At 40.0% G+C, this 12,827-nt stretch overlaps 1 protein-coding gene across 1 annotated transcript; it reads left to right on the top strand.

The window, feature by feature from the left end:
- The first annotated feature begins 663 nt into the window (after window positions 1-663).
- Window positions 664-2,804, top strand: LOC105445887 (apolipoprotein D). The gene is made up of 2 exons (XM_030987072.1): window positions 664-1,124; window positions 1,739-2,804. The coding sequence occupies exons 1-2, from the start codon at window positions 794-796 to the stop codon at window positions 2,455-2,457; spliced, it is 1,050 nt and encodes a 349-aa protein (XP_030842932.1). The 5' UTR covers window positions 664-793; the 3' UTR covers window positions 2,458-2,804.
- Window positions 2,805-12,827: the final 10,023 nt, after the last annotated feature.

Here is a 12,827-nt window from a genome sequence, read left to right as displayed (position 1 = left end):
ATAAATTAAATAATAATAAAACAAAATGCCGGGGGGGGGGGGGGGTCTGTTCCCCCCCCCCCTGTGGATCCGCACCTGAATACCACTACTAATAATGAATAGTTTTGTTTACCCAGGGAAGCCTCATCAGCATCAAAGGTATTCTTCCTGAGGGCTTTGCAATTATTGTTGCCCCAGCAACTGCAGGTATACACCTGGGTGGAGAATGGCAGAGGACGTTAGTGTCAAGCTGGGATTCGAACCATCAATCTAAGATTGGGAGTTTAATGAATTAACCACTATACCACGACACCTCCACATGACATGTCCATTTAACGCCCCTTCCTCCCCCTTCTTCAGCCATGAATCCTGGATCCCCTCAAGTCAAATAACACGTCACCCCGAGCTTTACAAGTTTTGCAAAGTGATAAACATGCCTATACAGTTATGTCAATTTCTGGTATTATTTACCATTGGGGGTTTGTGGCAGGGTCCATGATTTTCTAGGTCACACGAATACAAACAGGGATTACGTAAGCACAAATATAAGTATGCATCTCTCTCTCAATGGCTCTCTTGTTCGTTGTTCAAGTGAAAGTTTTTAATGTTTGCTGAGGACTATTGATCCAGCCTCGCCCGATTGTTCAAACAGAATCTCGAGGAAGAGAGTAGCGCAGACTGGTACCAGGTTAACCTAGTTTATTGTACGGCCAATGAGGAACTAATACTCTCAGCATTTATAAGGAGAGTGAGAAACTCTGCTTTGAGCATTTATCAAATAGTTCCTCTACCTGACGACTGCTACGTCCTAATAATGAGAGTATTGGGTCTTCTTCTCCTTCTCGGCTTAGCCAGCTTCTCATCGGCCCAAGTCTTCGGGTTCGGTGGCTGCCCCAGAGTGCGCGTCGCTAGGGACTTCGACCTCGATCGCTACTTCGGTCGGTGGTTCGAAATCACGAAGTTTTACACCTTCTACCAGGATGGTCTGACGTGTGTGTCGGCGGAGTATCGACCAGGGGATGATGGTAGCATTCGTGTCATCAACTCGGGACGATCACAAGAAGGAGAGGTGACGACAATTGAAGGGGTTGCCTTTCAACCCGACCCAGAGGAGGGAGCAAAGCTGCAGGTCCAGTTTTTCAGAGGTAAGAGGATTTTTATCTAATTTCATTTGATTTTGATTAAAAATATATATATTCACGATAACCAAGTATCAGATATAAATACATAACAACATAAAATATGAATTTCTGACAAAGAGATCACTTTCCAAATTAGTACGTTTTACACAATTAGTCCTGAAAAGTTTAAAACCTAGTAGGCCCTATAACTTTAAAATAGAGAGAATGGAAATCAATAGGCCTTCATTATATACTCAAATAGGCCTATAAGTTGACCAACTTAGAAATCTTATGACAATAATGAATATTACAAAATATCGAAGTATCGGTATACGGAAAATTAACAGTTTTTACAACTGCATATTATGATTCATATTCAATTTTGATTATAATACAATGATATTGATAAACCTTGATTATTGAATTACTCTAAATTATTTTAATAATCTTTCATATGAAAAGGACAATACAGAACGGGATGTTTTATCGAAAGTTAACGAAATCTGTTTAATATGTGATATTTGATTGATATGTGATATTGTGATCATCATGATTATTATTACTAATACTAATAATTACTATATACCTCCCTTATTATGCCTTAATAACCTATGATCTATATTTCTCTCGTCTTACAGGGCAAACACCAGGCGATTATTGGGTTCTCGATGTGGAATACGACAGATATGCTCTTGTACACTCGTGTTCAGAGGTCTTCTATGGCTGGTTTAACATCCAGTCTAACTGGCTTCTCGCCCGTGATCGTATGCCATCCGAGGAAGTCATCGAGAATGCTTTGAGGAAGTTCGGAGAACAGGGCATCAACGTGCAAAAGCTCAAGAGAACGAATCAGAGGAATTGCGAGGGAGAACCACCACGTCCGACAGAGAGGCCTGGCACTGATAGACCACGCCCGTCCGAGAGGCCTGGCACCGACAGACCACGCCCGTCCGAGAGGCCCGGCACCGACAGACCACGCCCGTCCGAGAGACCTGGCACTGACAGACCACGTCCATCTGAGGAGCCTGGCACCGACAGACCACGCCCATCTGAGGAGCCTGGCACAGACAGACCACGCCCATCAGAGGAGCCTAAAACTGAGCGACCACGTCCATCTGAGGAGCCTGGCACTGACAGACCACGCCCATCAGAGGAGCCTGAAACTGAACGACCACGCCCATCAGAGGAGCCTGAAACTGAGCGACCACGTCCATCTGAGGAGCCTGGCACAGACAGACCACGCCCATCAGAGGAGCCTGAAACTGAGCGACCACGTCCATCTGAGGAGCCTGCCACTGACAGACCACGTCCATCAGAGGAGCCTGGAACTGCACGACCACGTCCAGCTGCGTTTTAATCAGATGTTTCAGGAAGTGAAAGGCAACCCCTTCATATATTCCAGGAACTAACAGACCACCCCCTCCTTGTAACCGCTAACATAAGAACAATATTCGATAACTTTTAATCAGAACAATAAATAACATAAAGGAAAAACAATTATTTAACAACAAACAAATCGTCCATTGCGTCTTTTAAAACTATTTCAGCTGAAATTGATATCATAATGTAGTAAGCTCGTAATGTAAAACAAAAATGTTTACACAATTTTGTTTTCCTATTTTAATTTCGCTCGTATTTATTATGAAATCATTTTGATTATAGTAACATTTTGAATAAACGAATACAATTCATTTCACCAAGTAATTAATACTGAATGACATTTTCTGTTCACGTTTCATACTTTAGCACTTCGATAAATTATGGTCAATTTAGCTTGATTTCTAAAACCAGAACTGAGGTCTGCCGGTAGCCAAAGAAAGTTTCTAAGGCTATAAATACAAATATAAATTGGTATTCTATAATATGTATTCGTGACCTCAAAGGCAGATAAACGACAGAGAGATCGTTCAAGGGCTAAACAGATTAGATTGAGTACGACGAATAGGGGAGTAAAAGATAAAAGAATAGAAACAAAATACCAGAAAAAATGACAGAGAAGAATACATGTCTAGATAGTGAGAAATTAAGGAGCAATTAACAAGAAACTGATTTAGTATAGGATAGCAAGAGAGGGAGGGGGGGGGGGGGGAGAAAGAGAGAGAGGGGGGGGGGAGAGAACAGTTAGAGGAAAATATAGATATAGAGAGGAAAGAAACGAATGGGAAAGAGAAAGTGAGAGACAGAGAGAGAATGTCGAGAGGAAATGAGAGGTGTCTATATAATTAGAAGGAAAGAACAATCGGGAAAGGAAGAGAGAGAGACAGATAGAGAAAATTAGAATTGCATGAAAAAGTGTGTATAGTAAAAAGCGAGGTTAAGAAGGAGATAAAAAGGGTGAAGGATGCGAAAGAGTGGAAGGCAATAGAAAGTGAAAGTAGAGGGTAGAGAGGAACGCCGCGTATATTATAGGAGATGGAGATTTTTTATTTTATAAAATTGATCATTTATAAATTAGTTAAGTTTAATAATTAATCATGACCAAGAGGCAGTCTAGCTAAAATACAACCTGTTTTCTTACACACACAATGCAATTATAAAAAACAAGCCTGATTTGATTTGGCACTAAACGCATCGAACAGGAAGTTTGTTGAATGTTGAGTGTCCTTGCTTCATCCTCATGACGTAATGACCGTTTGTCTGTAAAATCTCCTTTGTCATTCTGTGTTGACAGGACAAGTTAGTTTACATCTATGTACAGTACCAAACTGTGACGCCGCCCTGTACACACACTCGGTCAATACGAAGAATGCATGCCCGAGACCTATCCCAGGATGACGTAGTCCAGAATATGCCCGGTCCTTTATATTTCCCTACACACTTGATTCAAGCCGTCGAAGATGGCGTTATCAACAAACTCATAATTATGCTCACCAGCCCAGCCTAATTTAATGATCACGCCATCATCGGCTAATAGCAAGTAAGTAGGGAGAGGTAGCGTTGGTGTGGTGGAGATCAAAATTAAATAGGCCAGATTCTGGACTAAGGATGACACCGCAGAAATACGAGTGCAAGCTTTAAATTTCATTTTTTGAAATAAATTATCACGAACAAAAATAATGATTTTCAATGGGGCTTAGTGTTGCTGGAGCATGTGTCGTACAGCCATGTGGGGATAAGAGAGATAGAGAGATGGAAGGGAGAGAGAGGGAGGAGAGATAGAGAGAGAGAGAGAGAGAGAGAGAGAGAGAGAGAGAGGGAGGAGAGAAAGAAAGAGAGAGAGAGATTGAGATTAAACATTGAACATTGTTTGTTCATATTGTATTTCAATGTCTTATATAGTATTTACCGGTAATTTTTGACTTGTTCTGAACTTCTGTGTCTCCTCTTTTTGCAAGTATGATCAATGAAGTAATCAAGAAAAAGAAATAGCAAAAGTGGAGATACAGAACTTGATAGATAGAAACAAGGAGAAAGGGATATGAAACAAAATGAGAGCCAGAGAGAAAAAAAAGAACCCACTAGTAATCACTCTGTAATTGATGCAGTGGCGGATGCAGGGATATACGGGGGGGGGGGGGGCACAAAACCTCATGGGGTAAAATATATGAAAACGATGTAGCGAAGCGACAGAGCGAGGCATCAGCGGCGAGGGAGCGAAGCGACCAAGCGGGGGTGGGTCTGGGAAGGGGTAAGAGCCCACTCCCAGAGTAGAAAGCATTTGCAATTTTAGCTTAAATACTAAGTTTCATCAAACATTATAAATTTATTTGCAATTTTGTGACATGAACTGTACAATTTAGGAGTAGATTATCTACGTCTGAAACAAAGCTTAGCAATGATGATCGGCTTGATTGGCTTTCCATAAACCATCATTATAATACTTGTAGAATGATGATCAGGATGCTTGTTTTAGGTCGTTATCTGATCTAAAAAATACTGTTAAAGTTTTTAAAAAAAACAGAGCCGCTAGGGCTTTCACTCTTTAAAATAGAGTTTCATTTCAAAATGCCTCTTACGTGGATTTTTTATTTGGATGAATTTCAACGGGGACACCAACGTCGTACGACCTATCGCACAGTACCAGATTATGAGCATTAAACTTTAAACGCAAGCGAAGTGAGTGGAGCGTTATACTGCGTTGGGTCCAAGCATGTGCGGCGGAGCGTCTTTCAAAGTGTGGGGGGGGGGGGGGAGGGCACCAACAAAAAGGGGGTCACCTACAAAGGAAAATCTTAAATTTGCGTCAATTTTGGCGCTAGTTTAAGAAAATGTTGATGAAAAAAAGTGATCCTGTACAAATACGGATAGCTCTCTTTTGTAGTTTAAAAATAGAATGGATTTTAGTCGAACCGCAATTAGCCCATACGATGTTGCAATATTTTATTTATGGGAGTACTAGCGTATTATATAATAAGAATAAGGTTTTATGGGGAGACCCAAAACTTGGACTTTTTTTTATCTTCCTCTCTATTGTCATATCATTGATCTTAATATATACTGGTGGGTTCCTTAATGAGAATGATGTTTAAAAGACATGAAATGAGTTTTTTGTTTTAAGAGAAAGTTTATTGGACATAAACCTGTTCGATAATTTATAAATTTCTTGAATCAGGATATTTTTAAATGGGTTAAGGACTTTGTGTCGTCAGCAAATAGGACAGTTTCATGGGGATCGTCTTTTAATAAAATTGGATTGACCTTAGCTGTTTTAAATACATCAGGCAACACACCTTGTGATAACTAGTGATTAAATATGTGAGTTAAAGGCATAGCAAGTGGATAGAACCATTTCTTTCCGAAGAGACATACTTATTATATCGCAAACATGGAATTTTGAGCTGTAAATAGATCGGACAATGTTAATAATTTGGTTGGGTGTAGATTTAAGAAGAAAGACACTTGATTGTGTTCTGAAAGATACTCTGAGAAATTAACAATTGGGCAGTTAATTTTGCTGGCGAGGTCGGGTCCGATATTCGTAATATTTTTTTAACCATAACCCTAACCCTTACCCTAACCAACCAATTTGAAATTCGCCACACCAACTCGGACGTCTATGCCAACTCATATTTCCCAAGGACTGCAAAGACATGGAACAACCTACAACAAGCAACCATCGACCAAACCTCCCCGCTCTCATTTAAAAATGCAGTTACTAAAGAACTTTTTTCCAAAATGTAATCGTCCACCCTCCCCCACCTCCAGTCAAAACTCTTCTTCGGAGTATTTAGGAGGAAAATAATCCAAGATCCAAGAACCGAGTTTGCATAAAGATCATGATCATGTATTTGAGTACCATTTAGAGTCATTTTATCCGTGGGTGGGGGACTTGTCTTTGTTCCCATAACCTTTTTGATGATTTTCAAAGTTGCATTAGTTTTTGAACTGGCCTTTTAAAAATTATATCAGCAAAATATAAACTACGAGATAAACGGATCAATTTTGGTTAATTTATTGCGATATATTTGATATGTATTTAAGTTATTGTGATTGAATTGCGTATGTGTAATTTTAAAGGTGATTTCGTGTTTGTATGGATTTTAATAAACTTTTCGTTATCTAAGGTTTCTTGGGTTTACTTCGTTTGTTTATCACTTTGCCTACAGGGATATTCTTATCATAATAGTATTGCAATATGTTAATAAAGGGATTGGGTAACTTTGTCTCAGATTCTGAAACAAAATCCTGGATTTAGCTCATGCTACAATGATAACTATAAACCTTTAGGTCAGTCAGGAACCCCATGACTTTTACAAGCCGATCGCCTGTCTGATTATCAAGATATTTATGATTGGAAATCGGAAACCAAATTTTGCGTTTTCATAACACTACAGTCTACTGGGGGAAATGAGTATGGCAAAACCGGTCACTCAAAGATTTTTTTTTTTTTACTTCTTTGAGGCACTTCGTGATCATTTTGAAGCGCAATTTTCTAGGGCTTCAATATTACAACATATCACAGACACTTATAACACGTCGGGCCATGCATGCCAGATTTAACATTGTTAAATGATTCCTTTATGCACAGTTCACACCGACGCGTCGAATGTCGAAACGACGCCGACGCCGACGCCGAATGTCGCGCTTTAAATCGGCGATCAATTTGGCGTCATTTTTGTTTACTTTTCAAAAAATCTCACGATCTCCTCAGATATGCTATGCTCTGACATCTTAACAAAGCGTGTCATTTGGTGACAGAGCGTACAAAGTGGGGTCACCGCCTTGAACCAAGCTCTGTTAAACTCTGTTAAGCTTTCCTACGCTTTGAGCAAAACTTTGATAAGCTTTGTGACGCTTTGATAAGCTTTAATACGCTCTCCCCGCTTTACGCAATTCGTGACAGATCGCCTCAAATTTTTAAACAGTTTAAAACTTTTTGGCGCTCTTGCCGAATGTCCCGAATTGCTCAAAGCTTTCTCATGCTCTATTACGGTCTTTACGCTTTAATTAAGCTTTGTTACGCTTTGCCGCCGCTTTGCTCGCCGATTTAATTCGCCATCAATTCGGCGTCGGTGTGAACTTAGCATTAAGGTGATTGTATGCGGTATTGACGTCGTCTCCATTGAAGACATCTGTCCATCCCTCTAGAAATAAATCTTGCTTCAGTAATTCTATACTATGTCTAGATTCTTTGCGATATAAATACTCATCAAATGATTTAGAGTAACATAGTTGGCATTCACAAGTTAAAACTATTTGTAGGTGATCAGAAACTTCAGAACATAATATTCTCCCGATAGTTTTGTTATTATGTACGTTGGAAAAAATATTATCAATCTCAGTTGATGAATGTAATTTATTTCAATTAGGGTTATTAATAAATGAACGGAAACCATATTAATATATTTGTTGCATAAAATTAGTTGAACTAGTATTATCAGATGAGGGCACGAGATTTATATTAAAGTCACCAAGCATAAAAATATGTTTGTTCTGGGAAATCTTCATGTAGCCATTTCTCACTTACTCCAATGATGGAAATGCAAAGTTATTTAAGGAGTGTAGAAGGTCTCCAAAAGATTCAAAATTCCTGTTCATACTTCTTGAGTTTATACGTAAAAGTGAAATACTATCTGGATTATGAGAAAAATGTATTATTGAATTATAGGGGCGTGTAATATTTGCTTTCGTGTATATCGTCACGAAGTATGTCGGGAGTTTTTCCCTAGGATTTCATACAAACTTTGATTAACTTATTTAATGAGTGTTTTAAAGAGGAATAAAACTTATGCTGATCTTAATATTGTCATGTAGTTTGACCTGTAGTATACAGGTGTACTTGTACCACATAGTCAAACACAGCTTGCACCACCGAGATCCGCGCAAATAATCGGTTGATCAAAAATAATACCAGTTTTTGCCAATCAGAGAACTGGAAAAGTCGACGCAACTTGTTAGCCTCGATCGAAATCCTAATTTTTAGGAACTAAGACACAATTTGAAGAAGTGGGGCCCAATAGCGCCTATTATACGAAATACAAGACTTCAAACATGCGTGCTTAGGGGGGGGGGGGGGAGCTATTGTGTCCCCCTGTCCATCCCCCTTATTGAGGCCCATGCTTCTGGGTTGCAGGTACATTGCCCCCGCCAAGGATCCACGAGTCGGGAGCAATCGAGTTTTAGCAATTAAGAACATTCTAGATAGCGATAAAAAATTGAGCGATAATCCATCCCTTGGAATTTAGATTGCACTGCCCCTATTGTTTGCTCTGTTTAAAAGAGCACAAAAAGAGCCCTCAGATTGGAAATTCCATATCCGAACAGTAGCAGAACACGCCGTAAATAGGGACTTTTAGATTCGCACGAAGACAATGGGGATTGCTACGACCGACGTCCTTTTAATGCACTGCCTTGAATAGACGTCACACGTATCAGTCCACGCAAATCTAAAAGTCCCTAATACTGGACACAACATTCAATGGAATAATGCCCACATTAGTGAGTTTGACAAATTAATCCCTTATTTAATAGAGACTCTTATATTACTCATCTTCGCTCCAGTGTATAATCACTTGTCTTGTAAAAGTCCATAGGAGTGGTCGAAAGCTTCCCTACTAGAAGCTTTAACTACTGTACATGTAATAATTACCCCTAATTACCAATGACAGTTTTCTGTATCAATTTGGATATTATTCCTGGGTTTCGGAGCAGTCACGTCAAAAAGTTCTCTCGGTAGACGAGAGTCTACTAGAGTCAATAACTTATTCGTAGTTTCTGTTACAGTCTGTTCACATGACCAGTTTCCTTTGTGTGTATCCTTTCATATCTCTAGGCTCTTAACGAATGACGTACGGTTGAGTTAACCTATGAGCGTCAGAACCTGACGGATACCGGCGATATGTAAATAACCATATTATTATTATTAAGGACATTATTACTTTTAAGGACAAATGGAATCGATGAGCCTTAAACACAATACTAAGCCTTTTATTAAAATCATTACGGCGTGCAAAAAATAAAGCCTTATAACACCGCTTTCACAATAAAGACACGATTGACGTACCTCTCCGATTTTGATGGACAGGGGGAGGGGGCGTTTCATGAAACAATTAGATGATGGTGTTCACCGACTTATATTATTTTTCATCGACAATATTTTGGTCACCAACTATTTTCCAGGCCTCTGATTGGTCAAATTTAGTCAGCGCTGACAGTTGTCGGCGGACAAATGTTGATGAAACGCCCCAGGCCGCCATTTTAAAAACAAGCTACTGCAGCAGTCTTACAACACGAAATTATTCTGGTGATGTATCTTTCTACACATTATCCATTTAAACAAAATCATGGAGGGGCGTGTGATCACCTTGGTATGTTTGGCGTTCGTTTTTGACTTTGGTCTCAGTGAGCCAATGTTTATGGACCGCGATGCGTCGAGATGCTTTATTCCAAAAGTTGAGCTCAAACCGGTAAGGCTATACACCCACTCTTTGGCCCGAATTCACAAAGGAGGTCTGTCGACAAACCTTGGTTTTCGTACGTCATATGACGCGTTTTACGCGTTTTTTACAAACCTGGTTTGTAAAGAACAAAAGGAGGTTTGGCGAAACAAAAGGAGGTTTGAGCTCAAACCTTGCTTTGTGAATTCGGGCCTTTGAGTCTATGCTCTAGCTATCCTACCCTATTATCTCTCCATACTCTAGCAGTGTATGCTTCGTACTATAGACTTGCTTTTGGTTATGCTACGTTTACAAGTTGTTCCCGGCGGCCACAGCAATCACGTTTAAGGCCACCGTGGGCAAAATGGGATGGACGTGAGACAACGCGGGGAGGGGGGGGGGGGCAAAATCGCAAACGTGACAGGGCTTGATTACCGTGAATGCCGGGCCAGATTTTTAAACTGTTAACAAATTTGCCACGGCAGTCATGGTGCAGATGAGAAACCTATTAGGACGTAGTAAAAACGGAACAAAACATGACAGTACGTAATAGGCCGTAACAAAACTTGGAGTCGGTCCGTTGTGCAACGGTTTACGGGCCCGATGCGCTACGGCGCGTTGCGTTCAACGACGGTCTGACACGGCGCGCGCGGTCTCATGATACAATGATTGCTTTTGCTTGGGAGGCCTTCTTTTTATACCGCGGGCACAAACGTGGTACGAAGCTGCCCGGCGTCTGCGTTTCATTCGTAGAAAGCCCCGACAGAACGTGAAAAACGTGTCAGACCCTGATCAGAACGTGAGAAACGTGAGGGACCCATCAGAACGTGGTGGGCCGGGTGGGAACGTACTGGTATCCGCGGGCCGAACCGTAGTGCGCCTTGGAGCCTTCGTCTGACAGCAGCCTCTTTCCCTCCCACGGCCCGTCACGGATACCGTGAGAAAAATTTGCAAGACCTAACAATACTTGAATACAGAGATAAACTTGGCCAAGATCCCATGGCGCAATTGGTCAGAACTAAAACTTTCCACAAACGAACTAGCCCATAATAGCCACAGACTCATACCACAAGATAGCCATATAAATAATTTCATCTATTGTTATTTCTTGTTTAAAGTCTCTGAATGTCCCGTACGTCACAATCCAAATAGCTTTGACCTGCCCTGTAACTTTCTTTGTCAAAATTATGTATCCATCGTTTTGTACATTTGCTTTATTATACTGTTTGATGCTTTGAGAAAAATTGAATCGACTTTATTTGAAAAAATGAAAATGGTTGTATGCAATGGGACACTGATGGGTGTTGCACACAAGGCGTCATTTGCCTGCCGTATAAGATAGTGACATGCGTAATGGCTGATTGTTTTTCTGTTGTCTGTTTGTTTCTTTTTGTTTTGTTTTGTTCTTCGCTAATCGTACGCGGCAGCATATGGTAGTATGGAATACATAGAATATGTATATGTTCTATAAATTTTAATTTCGTCTTTTCCTTTACTATCTTGTTTTGCTTTGCAAAGCTCAAACCAGGGATAAACACCCATCGATCATCGAGCAGTCGGTCTGGGAGCAGCACGTTACAACAAATGAAGTTTGAAGTATGGTACGATGAGTCAGTCACGAATTCATCGATGAGGGACCTCATCATGGTAAGTGATTTTATGCCACATCTACAGACCTTAAACATGAAACAAAAGGGCGACTTCTTAAACCCACCAAGGTGCCTTGATCAATACGAGAAGGTTAAAACTCGCCTTCTCGCCTTCTTGGCCTTAACAAGAAGCATTGGCGAGTAAAAACAAGTCGTCTTTTCGCTGCACGTTTAACTTCCGTACACATGGCTCCGCGGTAGCGCTGTTAATTAATTTCTGACCAATTTCAAATGAATCATCCTGAAGATAAGGTACTGCTAATGCGATCAATTTGTGAAAGAACTGTGGAGAAGCAAGTTGGAAAGGGTGGTTATATTGTTCATACCAACTCATGCAATACTGTGAGGGTTTGGAATAATTTACATATAAATCAAAATTAATTGACTCTATCTTGCTAAACAAATCAGATGCAATGCACACAGAAACTGGTATTTTGGACTCCATGTAAACTTTTCAGCTATTTCTATTTCATGTTTCAAAATGTCATACAAAGAATGAGATGGCTCGCAGATTATTTTTCATCTTTGACAGGACCCAACCTTATTTTAAAAAAAGGGAGATCGATCCTTCGTGACTAGATGATTTTGCGAATGCAGAACATGTGACAAAACAATGTTCACTTTAAAAGAAGTTGAACAAACTGTTGTTAACTTTATATCATGGTAAGCTCATTAAATCTGTTCCATCGACTTTGACGCATTTAGGGACAACGCCCCGAATTGCTGTGCAATGTACTATCATGAGTTTTCTTTTAATACTTTTCAATCGGGACTGTAGCATATTGGCTTTGTTGACTTTGTTGACTTTGTTTCACCCATAAAAGCTTTTTTGATATTACTATCCAGGGTGCTGTGTGTTTTCAAGATACATCCACATGACCGTGGACATGGTGGATGGCATATGTTTAAAATTTATCCACTTAAAAAGAAAATCCCGCTTTGCTATAAACATTTTTGAAATTATATTTCAGCCATTTCAAGTTGAATGAATTGAAAAGTTGACCTTGAAGATGAAGAATTCTTCTGAATCTGAAGTAATCTGGCTCAATACTCCTTTAGTGGAGTAAAACAAATCGGACCCTAATCATAACCTTAAAGATTAAGTTGAGTTCTGGTCATGCGATTGCATTGTGAAAGAGACGGTGTGGAACCGATCAGGAAAGGTTGATCATCTAGCATATAAGAATTTGTGTGTATTGCAAGGTTTTGGAATCAACAAAATGATAAGAAATTTGGCCAAGTCTTGGTAAAGTTACAAACAC

The sequence above is a fragment of the Strongylocentrotus purpuratus genome, unplaced genomic scaffold (genome assembly GCF_000002235.5).
Source record: "Strongylocentrotus purpuratus isolate Spur 01 unplaced genomic scaffold, Spur_5.0 spur5_scaffold_16, whole genome shotgun sequence".
Taxonomy (NCBI): domain Eukaryota; kingdom Metazoa; phylum Echinodermata; class Echinoidea; order Camarodonta; family Strongylocentrotidae; genus Strongylocentrotus; species Strongylocentrotus purpuratus.
This window is presented reverse-complemented; position numbering and strand designations above follow the sequence as displayed.

Excerpts from the sequence above, each read along its gene's own strand:
- LOC105445887 (XM_030987072.1), top strand. The coding sequence starts at position 794 with ATGAGAGTATTGGGTCTTCTTCTCCTTCTCGGCTTAGCCAGCTTCTCA. Across the intron at positions 1,125-1,738 it reads GCAGGTCCAGTTTTTCAGAG|GGCAAACACCAGGCGATTAT; the intron begins GTAAGAGGATTT and ends CTCGTCTTACAG.